At 41.2% G+C, this 24,449-nt stretch overlaps 1 protein-coding gene across 3 annotated transcripts; it reads left to right on the top strand.

The window, feature by feature from the left end:
* Positions 1 to 3,165: 3,165 nt before the first annotated feature.
* Positions 3,166 to 16,321, top strand: PARP11 (poly(ADP-ribose) polymerase family member 11). Of its 3 annotated transcripts, none has more exons than XM_021549030.3 (8): positions 3,166 to 3,211; positions 6,698 to 6,826; positions 6,925 to 7,045; positions 8,266 to 8,341; positions 9,264 to 9,336; positions 9,424 to 9,554; positions 13,204 to 13,355; positions 13,795 to 16,321. In XM_021549030.3, exons 2-8 carry the CDS (start codon positions 6,701 to 6,703, stop codon positions 14,106 to 14,108), a joined length of 993 nt encoding a protein of 330 aa, XP_021404705.1. In that variant the 5' UTR covers positions 3,166 to 3,211; positions 6,698 to 6,700; the 3' UTR covers positions 14,109 to 16,321. The 3 variants fall into 3 exon arrangements, with proteins under 3 accessions (XP_021404705.1, XP_021404703.2, XP_077637398.1); XM_021549028.3 differs by lacking the exon at positions 3,166 to 3,211 and adding an exon at positions 3,354 to 3,518; XM_077781272.1 differs by lacking the exon at positions 3,166 to 3,211 and adding an exon at positions 4,921 to 6,263.
* Positions 16,322 to 24,449: the final 8,128 nt, after the last annotated feature.

Below are 24,449 nucleotides of genomic sequence, written 5' to 3'. Positions count from 1 at the left end.
CCTGATTTAAACAGGAGGCTGTGTGAGATCATATAGAACAGTTGGGGTTGGAAGAGACCCTAAAGATCATCTAGTTCCAACTCCCCTCCCATGGGCAGGGATACATTCCACTGGACCAGGATGCTCAGAGCCCTACCCAACCCATCCTTGAACACTTCCATGGGCCACAATGAGGCCTCCCTGGATCCACCTCTTCTCCAGGCTAACAGCCCCAACTCTTTCCGTTTGTCTATGGAAAAGAGGTACTCCAGCCCTCTGAACACCTTTGTGGCCCTCCTCAGAGATGACCAAGGTGCATTCCCACTTGAATCCTCTTTTAATCCCCTGCCTGATACAATTAAAGAAGCACTATCCTCTGGTAATTGACTGTAATTTTCCTCTGTTTCAGGTAGGTTCCACCAGCTAGGAGACGCTGTGCCTGCTTATTTTCTTGCCCAGGGAAAGGTACTGCCAGGAAGACTGAGGGAGCTCACCTCACAGGGTTACACTGAAAGAGTCAATGTGCACAAGTCGCAATACAAGAAATTCTGGAATAGACAGAAGGACAAAAGCTTCTTGCCCTTGAAAACAGCTCAGAAGACATGCCTGGAGAGGGGGAAAAAAAAGTTTGAATGAGGAATTGAGCAACTTAATCTAAATTTTAAGTAAGGCCTGCTTTGGTAAGGAGACTGGATTAAAGAACTTCACCAGTCCTTTCAAACCTAAATTCTTCCATGATCCTACAATTTATGTACCAGGCAGTACCAGGGAGTTCTCTCTTTCACTTCTATTTGACCATTCCCTGTGAGAGCGGGTTTGTAACTCAAGTAATGTGGCCAAACCTCTCCACTTTCTGCCTTTTTGCTGCTTGAAGTAGAGGCTGATGAAAATCAATTAATGCAGTTACGTTTTCTTCAGACAGGCTGCTAGTCTGCACACAGTACATCACATAGCCACAGAAATATTTGGATTTGAAAGGGTTTTATGTTGTTGTTGCCATTAGAAGTCTGGCATTCGCATGTAGCTTCCTAAGAATACAGTCTCATAACAGGCTGTGTTTTCAATGCAATGAAGACATTCTTATCTCAAGAGAGGTTTATGCTCCATTATTAATTATCAGTCTAAGCATACAAAGAAAGGGAAGAAACACACAACAAAAAAAAATCTCAACTCTATCCCACACTTCAAGGCATAGCAGCAGAAACTCCTTTAAAACTTCTGGCTGCTAGAAAGCTGTGAGTTGTGCTACTGTAACTGCACATACACAAATTCTGCAAAAAGCATGACCCTTATTTCAAAAATACACAACAGACAGTATTAGCAATAGAAATAAATGATTCAAAGAGGCTCACATTAGACTTAAAGCATTGTCAGCATATTTTAATTAAAAAAAAGATGTTCAACAGACATTCAGCAGCAAAGGTGGTAACAGAGTTCTTCCTTGCTTCTAGCCTCTGTATAGATCCATAAAGCAAGGCAGGATATGTCCCAACAAACTTCATGTGATTTCCAACAATGTCAATAAAAAAACTTGAAAAAGATGGCTCTACCTCCAGAAAACTCCTTTATTCCAGAAGCATTATATTCATGCCAGTGAATTACCTCCAGTGATTCACCATGGGCTGCTTGACTTTTTAACTCAAATAGACAACCTTTTCTAACTCTGTATTCAGAGGCAAGGTCAGGACAGCCAGAATCTGGGTAAACATCCTGTTTGACACTCCCTCAGAACTGGAGAAATTAATCATTTTCACTCCACCTGTGTTGTTCTTGGCATGCTACTAATGAAAACCCTTCACTGCAGGATGTGCTGCAATGACTGCACACATATATGAAGACTGACTGTGTTTTGGAAGTTACCAGGCCACTGCCTGACAGCAGAATGCTGTAGCTGGTGTCACTGCCAGCTTCTCCACCCAGCAGCTCCCCTCCTAGAATGTCAGCACAAAAGCATTATCTGTGCTCAGCCCTGTGGCTTCTCTTACTAACTGGTCCCAGATCTGCTGCTGCTGCTGCTTCCAGACCTCACTGTGGCATGGAGCTGCTCATGGGTCCTGAGCGCCTGCAGCATGCTCTGAGTGCTGCCCTCTTTGCTCCGTGTGACCTACGCCGTGCACGGTGTGATGGTCACTTCTGTGCCGTGCCTGGCACCAGCACGGTGTCACGGTTCTGGTAGCACAAGGAACCGGCACCGGTACTGGTACTGGAACCAGCACTGGGACGGTTACTGTTACCGGTCCTGGCCCTGGAACTGAAACTGAGACTGGCACTGATACCGGGACTGGGCCTGGGACTCGAGCAGCTACAGGGAGAGGTACTGAACACATGCTGGCACCAGAGCTGGAACTGGGATTGCTACCAGTCCTAGTGCTGGTACTGGTGCTTGGACTGGGACTGGAGCTGGCCTTGGTACTCGTGCAGGTACAGGGAGAGGTACCAGAACTTGGTACCTTGGACTTGGTACAGGGAGAGGTACCTGAACAACTGCTGGCACCACAACTGGAACTGGGATTGCTACCGGTACTGGTACTGGCAGTGAGACTGGAACTGGGATTGCTGCTGGTACTAGCACTGGTACTGGTGCTTGGACTGGGACTGGAATTGAGCCTGGTACTGGTTTTAGTACTGGTAAAGGTACTTGGACTAGTTTTGGAATTGGGGATGCTGAAACTGGGACTGGGCCTGGTAAAGGTACTGGTATTGGCACTGCCACTGGGGCTGGTATTCATACTGGTACAGGTACTCGGACGAGTTTTCGAACTGGGCCTGGTGCTGGAACAGGGACTGGTGCTCGGATTGGAACTGGCACTGGCACAGGCAGTGGTGATGACACTGGAACTAGGCCTGGTACTGGTGTTGGTACTGGACAGGGGTTTGGACAGTTTTTGGCACTGGGGCGGGAAGCGGTGCTGGGGTGGGCACTCTGCGGTGCCGGTGCTGACACTGCGGCACCGGCACCGGCACCGGCACCGGCACCGGCCACAGGCCGCGGGCCTGGGCCCTCCCCGTCCTTCCTGCGCGTCACGACAGCGGCTCCGCCCCGCCCCGCCCCCGCCTTTATTTGCATGCCCACCCCCGACGGGCCAATGGGGCGCGGCCGCCGCGGCGCTGGCCCCGCCCTCCGCGGCCGCCGGTAAACGGAAGCGCCGGGAGCGGAGCGGGCCCCGCGCGCGCCCGGCCCGCGCGGCGCGGGCGGCCTGCGGGAGCGCGCCCGGCGCGCGCGGCCGCTGCGGTGAGTGCGGGCGGGGCGGAACGGCCGCCGCCGCCGCCCCTCCCCCCGCGCCGCGCCCTCCCCCCGCGCGCCCCGCGGGCCGCCGCCCGCCCCGCCCCGCCCGCCGCGCAGCGCCGCCCGGTTGGGCGCGGGGGTGGGCGGCGCCGGCCGCTGCGTGTGTGGGAGCGGCCTGCGCGCCCCATGGAGCCGTAGTGGTTCCGTGCCCGGCTCGCTCGCCGGGCCGTGCCCTTGAACGCCCATGGATTCGGCTCCGGCGGGCGCGGTTACGGGTGTGGTTGCGACGGCGGCCCCCGGCAGCACGGAGCGGGTGCGTGGGGGCGCAGGTGGGAAGGGCGTTGTCATTGCACCGCGTGCCCCGTGCCGGTGCTAGCGCTGGTCCTGCTCCTCGCCTCCCCTCCCGAGCCCTGCGGGCTCACCTCAGGCAAGTCTCCTCACCAGGCGGCGTGTTCCAGCGATTCCCTCGGCACTGCCTGTGCTCCCGGCAGGATGCTGCTCCAAGTCGATGTCTGTAGGGACAAGAGCCTTTGGCAATAAAGGACGGTGTGCCAAGTGAGCAGGCAGCACAGGAATCCAGACAGAGTAGTCCATTGGGACGCTGCTGTGTTTGTCATCATCTGGGTGGTGAGACCTGGCACAGGTTGCCCAGAGAAGCTGTGGATGCTCCGTCCCTGGGAGTGTTGAAGGCCAGCAACCTGGTCTAGTGGAAGGTGTCCATGTCCAGCAGGGTGATTGAAACCAAATGGTCTTAAAGTTCTCTTCTAACCCAAAACATTCTCTGAGTCTGCTCACTGTAACGGATGTATATCAGGAAAACATAAAGTACTTATGGAAAAAAGAGGAAGTGCATGGCCAGTAGTAGTAAAGCCATTCAGTCACAGCGCCCAACGAGCACTGTTCTTCTTTAGGAGGATGTTTTTCCTAAGAAATTTGTTTGAGCTGTTCTGGTAGCTCCTGAACCAATAGGAGCAGTGCTGATGATGGGAGTTGAGACCATTCTCAAAATGCTACCTAATGCTTATAAATGGTGTGCATTTTATTTTGAATTAGTCAGTAATTCCTTCAAATATTTTGGATTTGTGTCATCTTTGAGAACAGTTCACTTGTTTTTACGGCTTTACATATTCATGCATTCAGATGTTTCCTCCATAGTTTTAAAGTATCCTGGAATCTACTACCTGCTTACCCCAGACTTTGTAATGAGGGTAATATATGTAGGTTGAATGTCATATTTTTGAAAGCCATGGGAATAACTATCTCCTTAGTAAATGGTTTATTCTGGAGGCTGAGATGCCCCTGGAGGACTCTAAGTGTCTTGTCAGGCACAGATAATCATGCCTTCTCTGCTTGTACAGGCATGTCCTCTTGTTCAAAAGGCATCATTGGTTTCACTGAACTAATGCTGGGGTGTGGGGGGAAGCTGAGCTCACCACTTTAACGGGAACATGAGGAAACAAAACATTACCAGGAAAAGCCCGTGTTGCTTTCCTCAGCTTTAAAGAAGTGCAGCCTACCTCTGCCTGCTCTCAGTAGGATAGAACATAGTCAAATACTTATCCAAGAGGAAAAATCAAATTGAAGGTGAAAGATTTCCACCAAAAGGTGTTGGCCAGTTGTGGTTTTAACACCCAGGGAATGTAGGCTCTGTGTCTGTGTTGCTATGGGTAAAAGAAGAGATGTTGACAGATGCCCTCTGAAGCAGAGAATGGTTTTCTTATCTCTTTCAAAATAATTTTTCTGTGCAGCTGATGAACCTTTTGTGTAGTGCTGCTTGAATTTGAGGTAGCAATCCATACACGGAGCCTTGGGTAGGCTTTCATTTTCACTGAAATAGGTTTGCCCTCAGATTCTGCAATTTGGTGATGTTTTGGAGATCCACTTATGATTCCCCTGCTCTCGATGCATTTGGATTTTTGTAACCATTTGGAGCTTTTGGTGATTAGAGTACAGCCACTAGCTATTATCACAAAGAGGTTTCTCAGATTTTTTTTTTTTTTCCAAACAACTACAGAAACACAACTAGCTTGGGGAAAAATGGGGGGTGAAGGGTGTGCTAGAAGTGCCTCCTGCTCTGAACTGCTGCCCCAATAGCACTGGCCAGAACAGGGATGCCTACTTTTAGTATCCTGTATTTGTCTTCTTCAGGTCTTTATTTTTTTCTGGGTTGAAGTGACCAGGAAACAACTGAAACATCCAGGATGCTAACTGCACATTGTTTGACTTGTGCTGGAGGATGTTGTTTCACTTCTTGGAAGAAAAAGTGAACTTGAGGACATATTTGGATAAGAGTGCCAAAGTGTTTTGCTTAAACAGTTAGAGTGGATGAATTGCTGACCAACCTTTTCTGGGTGTGGGGCAAATTTTTTCTCTGTGAAGATTCCCTGAAACTTTCTTAGAATTTTTGCTTGGGGAGGTTGTTGCAGAAAGTTGACACATTAGGAAATACATGCAAATAGGGGTGAGCACTTTCAGAGTTTTTAGAATTTTATTGACAAACCAAGAATAAGCTGAATTCTGACAGGGACTGTTCTTCTAAAGGTATTCTGGTATAGCTCTAGGTAGACTTAAACTTGCCTAGCTACTTTTTGAACTTCCATAACATGAAAAGAAGTTCCATAGGTTGCCATCTGTTTCATGAAGTTTTTCTTTTACTTGCTTTGAACTTGACATGTGCAGCCTTCAATAGGTGTCTCCTCCATATGTCAGAAGAAAATATGATTCTTCATTCCCTATTTGGTTTTGTCATGATTTTGTAGACCTGTGCTGTATCCTTTCCTCAGTTCTTTTTTTTATTCCATCCTTCAGAATCCCCACTGTGGTAGTCATTGCTTGTGTGGGAGCCAGTCTTGCTTTGTGTGAACCTTCTCTATAAATACAAGTACAGAGTATCAGGAATTTTACTGTGCCATTTTTAAGTGGGTGCACTGGGGAGAAATTTTTTCAAGCAATGGAAAGGAATAATCTACTGTGGTCTTGCACAGTTAAATAAATGTATTATTTGTCTTAATTTGTTTTCTTACAACTATTGATGTCCAGTCTGATCTGTTCACTTCTGGTGAGTACCTAGTAGGTGTTTCCATCAAGCTGTTGGATGTAACCCCAACATCTCATTCTTGAGAAGTATGAATGAAGAGCCTGTTGTATATTTCTGAGTGGCCTTGATCCTACAACCATCAGTATGAAATTTAGCACCTCTCTCTGATCACATAAAGGTTATAGCTCTTGCCTTTACTGTCACACTTTACAGACAATTAAGATTTTGAAAGTATTTAGCTAATTTAAAGGATAATACTGGATAAGTAGCAAATTGAGAATTTTTCTGTGGAAAAGCAAGAACAGATCTGTCCTCAGCCTGATAGGATTTCTTTTTCTTTTTCTTTTTCTTTTTTTTTTTTTTTTTTTGGTAGTTATTGCAAATGCTCTTTATTTTGCTAGTTTTATAAGTTTCTCTAAACTTTTTTTTTCTGTGTATGTGTGTGAATGTTTCAGGAAATGCTTCAAGGACCATCAGAAGATGTGTTTGCAAAGGTGGAAAGTTCAGTTGAAGACATGGATACCTCCGATACCCAGTGGGGCTGGTTTTATTTGGCTGAGTGTGGTAAATGGCATATGTTTCAGGTAAATACCTATGAAGTTATATTGGCTCTGATGGATTCCATACATCAAATTACCTATGGCTGAGTTTGTCTTAACGTGCTTTTTCTTTTATTTTGAAGACCGACTCAAACAGTCACTGCAGTATCAGCAGTGAAGATATTGAAAGGAGTTTCCGAACAGACCCCCATGGATCTCTGTCTTTTACCACTGCAAAGTTTAACTACACACTGGACTTTTCAGGTATGTGTCTTGCAGAAGAGTAAATTTAAACAGCAGAAGGTCTCAGATACACCAGCACATTTGTTCATTCAGCAGGTTATTGTCCTCATATCTGGTACGAAAACACAATTAAGAATGTCTTCTTTACTGGAAGGTACATAGGAGTTTTTAGAAACAGCTGCCCTGTTACATTTTTTGTGTAGTTTATTAATGAAGTAGCATGTTTTGTTTAATAGCACTCCATTGGATTTCCTACTGCTTGCTCCAGCTGCAAGTGGCATGTAGGATACATCTCTTGAACTGGGAAGGTTGAACCTTTTTTCTTTCATGTGCAACTGCCTGTAAACTTGAAAAACCTCTTCCATTGTAAATGAGGTTTCCTGCAAAATACTGGCATCAAAATGATTTAATAATTCAGCAGGTAGTTGAAGCCAGTTCTATTCTCAGAATAACAAGGAGATACGCAAAAGGATTTACTAGTATATTGTAAAGATCTCCCTTATGCTGTGCTTGTAAATTACAGAGTATTACATGTTTCTAATGTATGTAACTAATTATAAATGTAATCTGTTCTGTGTTCAAAGGTGTGTTCTAGTAACTTTTGTTTTAGTTTTATATTCATAAATGGTTTGTTTTCTGATTAAATTACAAAACGGCTATATGCTTAAATATAGGAAATTAAGGAAATAAATACATATTCCAATATATGTATCCAAATTTCAAATACATAAAGTGGGGACTGAGTAAAACAGCAATATACTGGGAGTAAGGTGGTATCTAGCAATACCACAACGAGTTTTATGCTTACTTGTGTCTTTTTATAAAAAACTGTGTTTTGTATCCTGAATAAAAACACTACACTTATAAGCAAATGTTACAGAACAATTTTTATATTACTCTCTTTAGGCCATGATGTCTTACACTAAGGATAGTGTATTCTTTGTCATCCCTTTCAAGTCAGTGGAATTTCTTCCTGTGATTCAGTGGGGCTGAATGTTAGATAGATATTTTAAAAATAAATGTTTTCTATGTGTAATATTTGGACATTTTTCCAACTCATATAGATGACAATGCATTTAGAAACATTTATTGAAAATGCTGATTTGTTACTTGTTGAAGTAGGAATTCCTGTCAAGTAGCTTAGGGTGTAGTAACATTATTTTAAAAAATGATACTTAAATGTTTCATATGCTGTAGATGAATTCCCAAAAATTTCATCCTAATTCTTCTTTTATGCTCAGTGATGAAACAAATCAACCTAACTACCCTTAAACAACGTCCAATAAAGCGAGCTCCCTTTGCAATCAATTCATTCAGGTAAGAAAATAAGAGGAAGACTCTTTATTTTTCTTTTATTCCTGCTTCTTCTAAGTAGAATGAAACCAAACTGTTTTATCTTGATTTTTTTTATATTTATTTGTTTTTGGAGTTGCTCTGAATACCTGTTGAATCAGAATTGCTGCAGGGAAACAGCACCAAAAAATGGAATCCATTGACTCCATATATTATTTAGAAGTATTATTGTAACATCAAAAAGAGGTTGACTTACATGTTGTGCCTATATTTTACTCATTTACTCTAAAATGGAGTTTAAAAAATTGTGTTGTAAAGATTCTTTTATGAGTCTAATTGCTTTAGATAGTCAATTTCTTACCATTTCATCAGTCATTAGATGTAAAGCTGAGCTGATGTGAATCTGCTAAATAAACTGAGCTATGCAGTGTTACTATCACAGGTGAAATTGAGTACATGGGATATGTGTGGGTTTTTCCCCAAATAGTTTCTGAGAAAAAATTTAGTTCTGAATTGTAGTGTGGTTATACATTCAAAAAGAAATTTGTCATTTGTCATAAGAAATGTAGTAGCAATCTGTTTACACTGACTTTCAAGAAGACTTTGTTTTCGAAGTGCCAACGTTTTTTCAGTCGATATTTGCTAAATAGTGCATACAATGATGTAGAAATTTTCTTTGTTCTTTGAATAATTGCATCAGCACTCTTATTTCCATATGGTGACATTTTTTACTTTCAGGAGATTCCTTCTTTTAGTCCCAGTTTTAAGGCTTAAGAGCTTCAATATATGTAGTGCATGTGCTTAAACCACTCTTTTTTAGTAGCTCTGTATAAACTTCATGGGGATTTGCTTTTTTTGCATACTGTTTTGTTTGGAGCAGGAGTTTGACAGGAAGAAAATGCCTCATGTCTTTGAAGTGATGTGCTTTTACCTTTTTTGTTTGAAGTTTCATCTGTGAAAATGAGGCTATCCCTATGCCTTCACATTGGGAGAATGTAAATACTGAGGAGCCATACCAGGTAAGAGTTGGTAGGCAACTTGGTCAAAAACATGTGACAATGAAATAATGCATTGAATTGAAATCGCACTAACCTCTTTTTTTCCAGCTTATTCCATTGCAAAAGAAAACAAATGAATATAATGAAGTTTCTAGTCTCTTTGGAAAAACAATGGATAGCCACCGAATTAAAAGAATTAAGAGAATACAAAATCTAGACTTGTGGGAGTTTTTTTGCAGGTGAGATTATTTCTAAAACCAACAGTTTTAGGATTGTTAATGGAGAAAAGTTTTAAGTCATGCAGCAGAAATATGTTTAACTGTTTTTATTACTAATGAAATATTTTGTTACTTTTTAACTTTTAAAAATTTTCTTCTTTGTAGTTTCTCTTTATTTAAAATTTAATTTTTAAGACTGTATAGCTTCTACAGGTGCAGAAATGTAATATTTGTAGAAATGCGTTAGATAAAGCTGTAGCACAGATAATATGTTTAAGATGTTCAGAATATCTGTGTGATAGATGCCCATGATCCTTACAGTGAAGTAAGGAGAAAAAAATAGCTTTTTGTAAAATGATTCCTGGAGAGGCTTGTATTATTTTAATTTTTACTGAACAAAGCAAATTAATATTTCAGTCTTGTTAAATTTCTCAATTTTATAGGAGAAAAGCATAGGACAGAATTAGGTGTCTAATGAACACATATTCATGCAATTCTTTTAAGTTTAATGTCCTGCTAAACCGTCTTCTAAGTTCTCGGCTTTTCCCTCTTCATATTGTGCTGGCCTGGAAGAAGCAGGAAATGCCCAGTTTGGTATCCACTTATTTTTTGGCATCAGTCTTAAGCAATTGTACTTGACAAAAGTTATTTATGTATCTTGTAGGAAGGAGTGCATATCAGAAGGTTTAAAGATGTTTTACTCTAATAAAATAATCTAGACTAAGTTAAAGAGTGATCAAATAACAAATAACAGATGTATACTAAAATCTTGCATAAGTTAAACGATTTTTAAAAAATATATGTAATTTATTGTTAATTTAAAACTGTATCAACATGTGTGAGGAAGTGAAATTCCTTATATATGTTAATGGTTAAGAGAGTTATCCTACTTTCAGTTAAGTTTCCTTTTTTTCTTGATGGAGTAAGGAAGAGGGTCAGCAGAACTGCTGCCTTGGACTTCCAGAGGTCAAACTTTGGGTTGTTCAGGAGATTGTTCGACAGAGTCCCTTGTGAGGCAGTCCTGAAGGGCAGAGGAGTCCAGGAAGGCTGGACACTCTTCAGGAGGGAAATCCTAAAGACTCTGGAGCAGGCTGTCCCCATGTGCTGAAATACAAGTAGTTGAGGAATAAAATCATCCTGGCTGAACAGAGAATTTTGGCTGTAATTCTGACAAAAAAGAGAGTTTATGACCTTGGAAAGAAGGGGCAGGCAAATCAGAAGAAGTAAATGATGTTGGGATGTTTCGCAGGGAGAAAATCAGAAGGACCAAAGCCCAACTAGAACCTAATTTGGCCACTGGTGTAAAAGACAATAAAAATATTTTTTTAAAATAAGTCATCAGCAAAAGAAGGGCTATAGAGAATCTCCATCTTTTGCTGGATAAGGGGGAAACAGTGTAAAAGGATGAGGAGAAGACTGAGGCAACAAAGGCATTAATAGTAAGACCAGTTGTTAGCTGGGCACCCAGACCCTGGGCTGGTAGACAGATGTGGAGAGCAAAATGCTGCCTCATAATTCAAGAGAAAATGGAACCTGCTACCTCACACAAGTCTATGGGAATGGATGGGATCTACTGGAGGGTACCGAGGGAGCTGGGGAGGTGCTCACTGAGCCACTTCCAACCATTTACCAGCAGTCTTGGCTCACTGGGGAGGTCCCAGTTGGCTGGGGTTGAGAAAATGTGATACCCATGCACAAGAAGGGTTGGAAGGAGGATCCAGAGAACTACAGACCTGTCAGGCTGAGCTCAGTGCCAGAGAAGGTCAAGGAACAGCTCATCCTGAGCGCAATCACACAGCGTGTGCAGCAATCAGGGATTCAAGCCCAGCCAGGATAAGTTTAGGAAAGGCAGGTCCTGCTTGACCAACCTGACCTCCTTCTATGACAGGGTGACCCACTAAGTGGATGAGGGAAAGGCTGCAGTTATTTTTTACCTGGACTTCAGTAGAGCCTTCAACACTTTTCCCACAGCTTTCTCCTGAAGAGTCTGGCTGATCATGGCTCGGACAGGTGCACTGTTTGCTGGGTAAAAAACTATCTGGATAGCCAGGTCCAGGAAGTGGTGGTGAATGGAGTTAACATCCAGCTGGTCACCAGTGGGGTCCTCCAGGGCTCAGTGTTGGGGCCAGTCCTGTTTAATATCTTTATCTGGGATCAGGACAAGTGGATCAAGGACACCCTCTGTCAGTTTGCAAATATAACCAAGCTGGGTGGGAGTGTGGATCTGCTGGAGGGCAGGAAGGCTCTGCAGAGGGATCTGGACAGTCTGGATTGATGGGCTGAGTCCACTTGTGAGGTTCAATAAGGTAAAGTGTTGGGTCGTGCCCTTGGGTCACAAGACAGTGCTGTAAGCTTGCACATACTGGTGAAGAAATTATTGCCTGGTAGTATATTACAAAGAAATAGGTATTCCAGCATTTCAAATGCACTTCTTCGATGTCCCAGGTAGGAAAGTTGAAAAAAGGATGATACTTAGTCTAGAATCTCAGTTTGGATTTGTCGAGGAGTACAACAAGTAAAAAAAGGTGTTGGTCAGTGAGATTGCTGACCAGTTTTAGAAAAAGTTTATATGCTTACATAGGCACAAGGAGTATGTCTCTGGATATTTTGTTTTGCTGTAGGTTTTACCTTTTATTGAGTGAATTGGATGAACAAGAATTTTCACAGTGATGGATCAAGTTAATTTTGTTGAACTGGATTATCTTGTCACTGCTTGTACAAGGTGCTAAGATGATGCTTTTTAGAACAGTTGGACTCCTTGATTTCTGTTCCAACCTACCAAAGTGTCCTGCTGTGGCATTTCTGCATTCTGCACAACCAGCTTGCCAGTGTGCCCACTATATTTTACTGCTTAGGAGGAACAATTGCCATTTAAACTTTTATGGTTTTGAAAAAGTGTTTTGTTTAATTGATAAGGGATTACATTTGATCATTGCTTGAATAATTATTTGCATCACTGTAGTGGTCAGAACACATTTGCCTGTTACAATAGTTCCCATATTATGACAATTCTAAATTGGCTCTATGAAATGAACTGGTCAGAGATAGTAAAGGACTGTCACAGAACATCTTTTGTTTGATTATTCATTTTTTCTATAAATTTGTTCCATTCTCCTGTTTCAAAATAAGTTTCTCAAGACTGCATTTATATATTGCCAGAGATCAACAGCCAACAACAGAGGGCTTCTGGATGAAGAAATTTCTGATATTCAGCATAACTAGCCCTTAGATCAGTTTTTGCTGATTTGCCTTGATAATAGTGCTTTATAATCTACCAACTTTGTTATCCCTTCCACCACGACATTAAAGCAGGTGGAGGAAACAAAATGTGCAGATTTACCTTTCTTTTAAAGATGTATCTGCCGAAAATGACCACGCTGAACCTAATAACACATGAACAATGTTGATAAAATTGGTGTAGGAAAACCTTTTTTTCAAATCTTAGACTATGTTGGAAAATAGTCCTACAGCATTCAGAAATGTGTGATTTCTAAATATGTACCTTAAGAATCCCAACATGTTTAAAAACTAGAGTCATCTAGGTTCTTGTAAAGTGGAATGTGTTAGGTCTGTACCCCCAGCAGTGTTTTCACAGTAGTAATTTAGTGTGTTTGTACAACTGTTTATTTATTATGTGCTTATTTGTGTATTTATTGTGTGTTTTTTGTAGGAAGAAAGCTCAACTGAAGAAGAAAAGAGGTGTCCCAACAATTAATGAGCAGATGCTGTTTCATGGCACCAGTAATGAATTTGTAGAAGCAATATGTATTCATAACTTTGACTGGAGAATAAATGGGATGCATGCTGCTGTGTATGGAAAAGGTAAGTATTGCTGTCACATACAACAGTGACAGTGTAAATCGCTGAACATTAGGTTTTCCCTGTAGTGTGCACTTTGTGATGCATGCCTTGTGTTTACCCAGGAGCTGTTTAGATACTTTTTTCCTTGCTTTTATGGCAAGTATAACTAAGGATGCAGTAAGGAATGTAATTGTCACAACTGGTGGGTAGGGCCAGGGAGCATGGGGAGGGGAAGCCCAGCAAAGCAGTGTTGATCATAAGACAATCTCTCTGCTAAAATGTTCCCACTAAAAATGTTTGGTCATATTGTCTTAATACAACAATTGACAACAACAACAAAAAAGGATTCCTAATTAATATAAAAGAACTGACATTTTTCATGATCTTGATAGCTATCCTCTGGTAGTCATGCTGTCATGGTAAGAATGCCATCTAATTTTCTATGTTTTTTATTTGAAAGGGACTTATTTTGCAAGAGATGCATCATATTCCAGCCATTTCTGCAAAGAGAGCATGAAGCATGGAGATACTTTCCAGATTCATGGTGTGAACCTGCAGCCTCATCTGCACAGACCAGATAAAGTCATGTTTCTTGCTCGTGTATTAACTGGTGACTATATTGGTGGTGATTCAAAATACGTGAGGCCTCCTTCAAAAGATGGAAGCTTTGTGAACTTGTATGACAGCTGTGTGGATAATACCTGGAACCCAAAGATCTTTGTCATCTTCGATGCCAACCAAATCTACCCTGAGTACTTAATAGAATTTTGTTAAGTTTGAACTGAGTATTGTTTGTGGTTTTTTGATACTTTTGTTCCTTTTGTAAAGACAGCAACATAGAAATGATGGATGAAAGAGAGGTGAAAGAAAAGCGGGCACACATTTATGGAGGGGGGAAGCTATTAAATATTTAAGAGAGACTGGTTAACTGTTTTTAAAAGTCTGTAAACTTTACTAATGCATTTTTCAAATGTAGAGACTATTACAAATCTGAAGTTGCTTAGTGAGCCTTAAATACATTGAGAATTGGTAAGTTTTCAAAGGCAAGATTTATGTTTTGATTTTCTAAAGTATATTAAAAGTGGTTAGAAATATGCCTCTAATATAGTATGCATATGAGGAAATTAATCTTTTATAAAGATTGCCTATAAAACAGAGTAAGAACAACAACAGCAAAACCCCAGGGGACATGGGGTGTGCATGTGTGTGTGTGTGTGTGTGTGTGTGTCCGTGTTCTGTAGTACGTTACCTTGTTTGGAGGTCTCTTAGTTTGGATTCTAAACCTAAAAAAAGAAAAAGTATCTACAGCTCCTTCATCAATTTCCTCCAGATAAAGTACAACAAAGCTGTATGGTTTAACTTTTTGTACATTTTACTGTAAGCTTCAATTATATACTGGGAAAATAACAAAGCCCTTGCAGTAGGATTTGACCGTTGGTTTTGATGGAAATGAAGCCCATAAGCTTGTGGTTGTTAGTTGTTTGGTATGTAACTGTTGGGACATAGGCAGTACCATACACCTTTCTCAGTTCTTATCCTATGTAATTTTTGCCATCTTGTTGCAGTATTCATGAGCTGCTGTGATTCACGTCTGGTTAGAGTTTAAGATATACTCGGTGCTCACATACTTGGTGTTACTGAAGACAATGTTTATATTAACTTAACTGTAAACAATACAGTTAAACTAACAAGGAAAATTTCAAAATATGCCATCCTTTAGCTTTTAAACGTTACAATAGAAAACTTTCAGTAACATTTGTGTACATTCAAGTTTTCATAACTGGTATGGTTGTAAAGCTGAAGAGTATTTTTCACATGTAGAAAGAGCAAAAGAGACCAAAAATATTCAGGTAAAGAACAAATCTGAGAACCTAAACACATGAAGAGGCTGAGGAAGGGGCTGTTACTGTGAGATACACTGTTGTGTGAACGATCTGCTATGGAACTGTGTCCCTAGTTTGTCCTTTGTTAAAGGACCTAAGTAGCACTAATGGACAAATTCAAAGTTGAAACCTTTCCAGGCTTTTTCTTTGGCTATGGCCAGTAACAAGTCCCCCGTAGAATCAGTATATAATTGCAGCAGATATAGAATGATCTGTGTTGGTTTGTTATAGAATTGTTAATGGACTTTTTGGATCAAAGGCTCTGTTTAAAATTTATTGTGTTTAAAGTCACTGCAGCTGCTGGCATGACCAGGTCTGTTCCAAGTTGTACTAAACCCATGGAACTGGAAGCATCTGACATCGTAACTGAGGACACAAATATCTCTTCCTTCTCCTGTGTGCTGTTACCGTTGTCTGTCAGTGGATCTTGAACAAGTTGTTTATCTGTTTCTGTTTGTAATTTTATGGCATTTTTCCTGTCCCTAAACCATTTAGGGCTAAAATGCATTTTCCTTTATTTTAGGAAGTATGATTTCTGATCCCAGCTGGGAACTCTAGGTTCTACTCTTGTAGGTATGATTTGTGTTTGATTCACTACTATGCTAGCTCTGCAAAAGGCACTTTGTTTCCCACATTGTGTAAAATAATAGCGAATCACGCAGGGAATTTGTGTATTACTGAATCCTTTTTATTCTACAGAGCATACATTTTGTGGAACTAACAAACACATGTGCTGTTGTTCCTTTTATTTCTTCTGTAACAGATGTTTTTAGTTAAAAAACCTGAAGTTTCTTTTTTGGCACCTCATAGACACAAAGTACTACAATCTACTGATTTCTGAGACTTTTCTGACTGTGTGGTGGTGTCTTGTTTGCTGATTAATTTGAATTGAATGGCACAATCTTAATCTTACTGCATTACCTCTTCTTTCAATGTTCAATGTGTTCTGCTTTTTGTGCTGATCAATTTTGTTATTGAAGATGTCTGTAAAATAACTGTCCTTTCTCTGGCAAGGGGAGAATGATTATTATTGCAAGCAAAATGGGAACAAGTAGACAATGCAGGAAATAGTTGGACCTAATAAAAGGAACAGTGAGAAAGAAAGGGAGGAAAATAATTTCTTGGCCTTTAGAGTGTTAAAGAAAAGAGAAGAGATCTTGGTGTGATTCTGTGGAAGGAAGCCTGATATTTTCTGTTACTGTTTCATGTAGTGAAACTGTTCTTCATTTTGGTTTTACGCCTGTGCAAGATGGCATGCCACTCTTTCACATGTCTTGATCTGAGGTAGAGCTTTCTTAGTAAATTATTCTTGTGCAACCTGTTTTCACATGAGCACAGTACTTCAGGATGACATAGAAAAATAAGATCAGCTCATACTGGCCTCCTGGACCAGCTTTGTTTTTTACAATTGGTGTGTACTCAGTTACTGCTGAATGAATCTCATTTCATCCAGAGCAGTTTGGGAAAGTGTCTGTCTGCCTTCCAGTTCATTTACAGGGTCAGTTTGCACAAACTCTTGTTTTTAAGTTAGAATCCAAAGGGAGAAAAAAAGGATACAGCTCTGTTTTTTAATACATGTCCCAGTACACTCACATCCAAGCTAGATGTGAGACACATGACATGCTGGCTGGAGTTGGTGACTTAAATTCAGGACTACATTGGATGCCAGTTCAGCTTGCGGCTTGAGGACAACTCTCACCTTTTTAAAATATTTATCAGCACAGAAGATCATAGCAGGAAGGCTCAAGTGAGTCTGTGCAGTTTACATTGTGGAAATTACTTTCAGGAAGATGAGCACATATCAGTCTTAAAATTCCTTTGACCTAAATGTCCATCAGTGTAACTATTTTTAGGTACTGTCCAAAACGGCAGACTTGTTAAACAGCACAGGCCTACTACAATATAGCCACCTACTGTTCACAAGTCACAAAAAATACTATGGGGGCTGAGAGATGGAATACTTTGCCTCATTTTAAAGCCAGTTGGCCTCTCTTATGCCCCTCTCTGTTAAGCCCCTTTGTTCTCCTTGACTCTGCCTTCCCTTGTTCATTCCCCACCCCACTGATGTGTACAGCTCCGTTGATTCCTGTACCCCTTGCAGTCTGATCCCCCAATACTATTTCCAAAGTCCAGGATGAAATAAACTTTCACACACTTAGATGCTCTTATCTGTTAATATGACTGACCAGGTTTGGTTCTCATCACTGCCTCCCTTATCATGTCAGCCAGGTTTATCCCTATACATACTTCTTCTTGGCTTCCTCCTTGTAATCCCTGTTGTGTCAGAAAAGGTGGTAGAGGAGTTCTCACTCCTTCCACATACTCATATAGATAATTGTGCAGTTTTAGTGCCATGTTTGTCCTAACTTGGGGATTTAGTTGGCAGGGTCACATTTAATTCCTATGGTATTTAATGGACAAAAGACAGCCAAGGTGTACAGCACCAAGACTGGAAATTTGCATGTTTGAGTGGAGTTTTTAATTTGAAAGGACTAACTTGAATGTACAGAAATAGAAGAGTATTTGGTGTATATTGCAATAAGCAGAAAAAAAAAAAATGCAGTGTAGTAGAGAGTATAGGGAAAGGACCTGTTCAGACTGTAATCAGTTCCATGGAATACCATAAAATGAGTTTCTCTTCCTTGTGTGCTTTGAGCTGTTAAGAGTTTGATATTGCTGTCATGTTAAGGATTGCAAACCAGCTGGTTCTGGCTGTTTGCACACTTACTTGCAGACATTTGAAAATTAATTTACTGCTACTACTTTTAGAGTCTTTTGCGAAAGAGATTGTGACACCACTGCTAGAAACAAGTAGAAATAGCTCTTCTCAGCTATTGACTTTATTGACTAGAAATGTCATTCATTTCTGTATTTGTATTTTGTCTGTTACCTTTGAACATCCTTGAGGTGTTTTTGTTTCAGTATTTTCCTTTCTAGAAAAACATTTCTGCAATTAGAGGGATGAAAGAAGTGTAAGAAAGGATAAATGTATCAGCATTTGGAAGCTGCTGGGTTCATATCCCAAGACAGTGCCAATCAGGAAGGCAGGTAGTGGAAATGACATTGTGTTTCCAAACCCATATCAGTTACATCCATTTCCTGTTTGTCTTCTAGCCAATAAATGCCAAAGGGAATTAAATCCTATGGACACCAAAAGGAACAACCTCAAATTTTCTTATCTTTACTCAGCTTCTTCACCTATACCGTTTTCTTCCCTTGGACTCCTAAAGCAATGTAATATATTAACCAATGCAGGCAGTGAGTATCTAACTCATGTCCAGGTTTCAGGAACAACATAAGGCCTCGGTCTGCTCACCTCCCTTTTCCTGTTCCCATGCTTTGCTTGCATTCATGTTGCCATAAAGTGAAACAGATGAAGTATCTGGAGCATTGTTAAAAACTAATTTGGAGTGGGAATATGCTAATGCAGTGTATTGTATTAAGTGATGTGTTTGGTTACAGACCTGGAGGTGACCAAGTAGCTCATACATGTAGTCTTTTTTTTCCAGTCACTATCTACCTTTGAGCTGGTGAAAGCTGTCCAAGAAAGTAATCCCAGCTGAGAATAGTTGGTGCAAATAAGCCTTTCAAAGGATGATTGGATATTGGATACACTGTGTTGTTGTTTACATATTAACTAAGGAGATTACATTAAAAAGACTTATTTCTATAAAGAGACTGGCTGACACAAATACTATCATCACATATTTTGCTTTAACACAGCTGCTGAAAATACTGTAGCTTGACAAAGCTCTATCAGCTAATTACTGGATGTTTATGAAAGCTACTTAAATAGCAGCTCCAGGCGGATATTTTTAAATTGTTTTGATTTTTATTTTTAGTATAAGAAATATGACCCAAAACAATGGGATAAGACAAGGACAAGAGATGGAAAATTTGGGGGTGAGGGGGGAATCAATGGGAGGAAAATGGTTATGTAAGTGAAAGGACGTGAGTGTGCATGTTCACTGGGGCTGGTGATGCGAGAAGGGGACAGAACATAATAATAATACAGCTTTAAATCTGTCCTTCAGAACTTTAAAATTCAGTTTTCATCCTGATGATCTTCCTAGATATTTAGCAATTTTTATATATCCCCAGTGGGATGGAGTACTGGATGGTGAGCCAGGGGACTTTCCTGTAGTCAAATTTTTGTGACTTTTGACACGTTGTAATGAGAGCAGACGTACAGAAGTGGTGCACAAATGATACAGAGCTGTCAGAAGTGAGAGGTGTACCTACAGCACCTCATCTGAGCACTGTTTGCAAGGGGGTAGCCAAGTGCTGCTGTCTGCTGGAAACATAACTGGTTAGTTCTGGCTTCTCATGGGGTCACCATGCTTCCTGAACTATCCCCACTCCAGTGTCATTGCACACATCTTGTCATTGTATCTCTTCCATGACAAGTGTGTGGTATCAAATTTACTGTATTTAATTGACCACTGTAGTAAGACAAAAAGAGCAAAAATGTTATGGTTTGTTTTAACAAATCTGAGAAAACTGCTATTGCTCTAAATTGTCTGCTTCATAAAGTAATTGATTTCTGGAAAGAAACTGTCTTCTGTTGTGTATTACATGAGGTTTTGTAATAGATCTCAATCTTTTTTTGACCTTTAGCTGCTGTGGTGGTAAATATGACTGATTTTCATATTTCAGAATATAATCCTTTTGCTGTCTCTTTGTAAAAAACAGGTTTCTATCAAGCATGCTCATAAAGGTGGTGAGTTTCTGAAAGTTTTTCTTTGATGCACAAAATCCCTCACTGAGCAGAATTTAATAGTCTATCTATGAGAATTGTATTCAATAAGACAATATAATTCTCTTTATAGTAACTATTAATGTAAACTGAAAATCCCTGAGTGGAAGGTATGTATCTATCAGAGCCTTGAGCTCTTTAGGGCTGGAATCTATGTAATGCTTCTTCACAGATAGACAGCTTGTGGACAAAAATACAGTTTACCATTTCAGCATAAACGTGGGGAGAATTGGTAAGGCAGTATGTAATTAATGCTGGATTTGATCCAGGATACCTTTCCCTTAGGAGAGGAGATCAAGATTTTTAGTGACAGTCTTTAAAAGACTGGTTTATGGTTCAGCAAACTGTGGAATATTTAGTAAAATTAGAACTGTATCATGGCACAGACTGAGAGAGAAGTCCTTCCACTGTACTGCTGGCTCCACATCCTCACAGGGAAACATTCTAAAATGGTGTTTTTCTTTTAAAATAAAAATTAAATGCTAATTCTTTTCAGTTTGAGAAATATGAAGAGCGTGGCAGTAAAATGTGATAGGAAAAAAAAAACAAAATTGACTTGAAGAACTGGTTTTAATGTTCCCCTGGGAATGTTGTGGTTTTTAATATTTCAGAAATGGGTTTGCTCAGCCCTGAGGGAAAGGGATTGGAAGAGCATGATAGACATGAACATGCACGAAGACTGTACGTTCAGTATTAAGAGAGAAGAAATAGGTCACTGTGTATTAGATAGCTCATTTGGTTTCCTTTAAAGCCACAAGAGACAGCAACTGCTGAGCTGCAGTTAGGAAGTTACCCTGTGTTCTGAGGGACTGGGCAAATAAGCAATGTAGATGTCCTTGCTTTGGTTATACACAAATACACCTACCTGTTAATTCCTGCTTTCTTGTGGAGCTGATGGTGCCTTACTGGAAAATGTGCCCATTTATGCAACAGCTCTAGTTATTCATGTGCCAATGCTGAGCTGCACATGGCTTAAGGAAAACATTATTAATGCAGGTTATATGAAAGGAAATACTTCTCTTGTTATTTTTTAGTAGTTTATTGTACTTTATGCCTGAGAATGTTCCTTCCCAACACCCAGAAAGTCAAGCAGAAGTGTCAAGATGCCTTCACAGATGAACAAGGAGCTCCTGACTGATTTCAAACATCCAAAAGAAGCACACATATGATGACAGCATAGAAAAGTGGCTGAGGGGAAAACCAGCAATGCTGTCCTGAGCTTGCATGGACAGGGTGAGGAGTGCCAAAGCAGCTGGGAGAGACAACAACAACAATGCTGAATTATTCAACGAGGAATTGAAGGATATCTCTAGTTCATCTGCCCTTGTCCTTATGGAAGATTGTAACTTCCCAAGCATCAGCTGCTTAGAATCCTACAGCAGAAACAAACAGGTCCAGGAAATTGCTGAAGTACATGGAGGATATCTTCTTTGTGCAGGGACTAAGGGAGCCACCTAGGACAGGTGCCCTCCCAGCTTTGCTGTTTTTAAACACAGAGGGTCTCGGGGGTGAAGTGGTGACTGATGGCTGCCTTGATCACAGTGACCACCAAGGAGCTGTGTTTCAAATCACTGGTGTTTGGAGGAAAAAAACACCCGGAAAAATTTGTCCCTGGATATGGGAAGAGCAGATTTTGGGCTGCTGAAGGAGCTAGCTGGTATGGAACTCTGGAGATCTGCTTCTGAAGGTATTTGGGTCCATGCATGCCAGTCACTTTCTAAGAGCCATCTCTTAAGAGAACAGTAGTAATTCCAAAGGAAGAGAAGTCAAGCAAGCAGTGCAAAGGTCTGCCTTGGCTGAACACGTATCTTATAGAATTTAGGCAAAAAGAAACTGTGTAGACACTGGAAGCAAGAACAGGCAACACAGGAGGACTAAGGAGATCGTGTTTGGTATTGCCAGGAAAAAATTCATGCAGTCAAAGCTTGACTAGAGTTCAAGTGGCCAGCACTGTGAAGGACAAAAAAGTATTTTTAAAATATATTAACAGCAAACAGAGAACCAGAGAGAACACTGGTCTGTTTATTGATGGGGTCAGTCACCTCACAAATATGGATACAGACAATGCAGAGGTATTTAATGCCTTCTTTGCCTCTGTCTTTAACACAAATACTGGGCCCTGGGATCCCAGGAGACCTGTGTTGGAAGACTGGGACTGAGGAAATGTTGAACACCCAGCTGGCCCTGAATGTGTTCAAGAATAGTTGTTCAAGCTGGATGCACATAAATCTGTGGAGCCTGACAGGATTCATCCCAGGGTACTGATGGGGCTGGACAAAGTTATCACAGGACCTCTCTGCATTATTTTTCTTCAGTGGTCTTGGAAGTCTGGAGAGGTCCCAGTCAACTGGAAGCTGGCAATATTTCAAAAAGGGTAAGAAGGAAGACCCTGGTAATGATAGATCTGCCAGTCTTACTATTAGTGCTTGGTAAAACAGGGAAGGTTTTTTTGAGAGACAATCCAGTCATTGATTATAGTGAGCACAGGTTCACAAGGGGAAAGCCCTGCTTAACCAACTTAATTTCATTTCATTATAAGGTCACACACCTAATTGGCCAAGGGAAGCCAGTAAATGTGGAGTTTTGGAATTTTACCAAGCTTTTGATACTACTCTGAATCAACTGCCCAGCACAAAGACAGACAAGTCCATAAGATGTTGGGTAAATGGGGTTTCATCAGGCTGGCAGCCAGTCACCATCAGCATTCCCAAGGGCTCAATTTTACAGCCAGTGCTCTTCCATGTTTTCATAAATTATATGGACACAGGAATCAAATGTACAATAAGTAGGTTTGTACATGATACTAAATCAGGAAGAGCTTTGGACTCCTCAGGGGTAAAGAGGTCCCGCAGAGAGATCTGGAGAGCTGAGCCATCACCAACTGTGTGAAATTTAACTGAATTCTCCTTGTGGGACACAGTAATCCTGGTTATTCATACAAATTGGAGGATGAGAGATGGGAGAACAGCACTGTGGACAGGGACCTGAGGGACCCTGGCAAGTGGAACATCAGTCAGCAGTGCCCTGGCAGCCAGGAGGGCCAAGAATGTCCTGGTGTGCATCAGGCACAGCATCACCAGCCAGCCAAGGGAGGGGATCGTCCTGCTCTGCTTTGCATTGATGTGAGCTCACCTGGAGTGCCAGGGGCAGTTTTGGGTGCTGCAATAAATGAAGGATATAAAGTTGTTGGAATATGTCCAGAGGAGGATGACAATAGTGGTGACAGGTCTCAAAGGCAAGACCTAGGAGGAAGTGGCTGAGGTTGGCTTGGTTTGTTTAGCTTAGAGAAGGCTGGAGGGTGACCTCACCAGAGTCTGCAGCTTCCTGAAGGCAAACTGGAGGGGAGGGGCTGATCTCCTCCCTCTGGTGACAGGACAACAGGACACAAGGAAATGCAGTGAAGCTCCACCAGGTAAGTTCAGATTAAACATCAGGCAAAGGATCTTCCCTGAGAAGGTGGTTGACCTCTGGAACAGCGTCTCCAAGGAAACTGGTGATGGTACTAAACCTGTCAGAGTTCAAGGAGCATCTGGATGCTGCTCTTAGTTGTTTGGCTTAGTTTTAGTTAGTCCTGTGGGGAGCAGGGATTTGGTATTACTGATCATTAATGTGTCCCTTCCAACTTGAGATATTCTGTGATTCCAAGTCTATAGAACCTAATGCGATACATCCCCAAGTGAGGGAGCTGGCCAGTGTGATGGCAAGTTTCCTTGCAGTGGAGGAGTGTCTCTGACAGGATTGAGGGAGATGATCCTTCCCTTCTACTAAGCCCTCAGCCACATCTGGAGTGTTGTAGGCAGTCCTTGGGTTTCCCAGTATGAGACATGCATGTACTGGAGTGAATCCAGAGCACAGTTCCTAAAAATCATTAAAGGATAGGAACACTTGAGAAGATACAGAGACTGTTTAGCCTCAAGGAAAGAATGCCTGGGAGGGAGTTTTATCAATGTATATAAATACTTGCCCAGTTGGACAAGACCCTGGACAACCTGCCTCTGCTGTGACCAAAGGGTTGGTTGGAATAGATGACAGCCAGATTAATTTTGTAATTAAACCATGATTTTTAGAAAAGTCCTGCATTTACTTTTTATAGTGTAGCCCAATCAAACTCATACTGCACTGCAGGTGATGTGAGCAGGAAGTCTAATGTGTATCTCCTTTACTCTGTCAAGCAAGATTACTCTAGAGCTGATCAAGCTGGAATACCTCCAGTTTTCTACCTGTCACTTAATGCAATTTCCATTTTGCGATAAATTTCTGGTAAAGTTTACTGAAAATCTGCAAATTTCTTGCAGTCTCCAGTTCTGTAACTTTTCCTCTGATCCTTGAGCATAAAGAAGGAAAACACGATTTTGAATGTTAGTATGAAATTCCCTCAGGGTGGTGCAATTTCATAGGCAATTAAAAGCTGCATTAGAGTGGAAAGACAAATAGGCCTGTTACTGACAGCCTAAATGCAGAAGAAAATGACCCCTT

This window comes from Lonchura striata, chromosome 2 (assembly GCF_046129695.1).
Source record: "Lonchura striata isolate bLonStr1 chromosome 2, bLonStr1.mat, whole genome shotgun sequence".
Classification (NCBI taxonomy): domain Eukaryota; kingdom Metazoa; phylum Chordata; class Aves; order Passeriformes; family Estrildidae; genus Lonchura; species Lonchura striata.
This window is presented reverse-complemented; position numbering and strand designations above follow the sequence as displayed.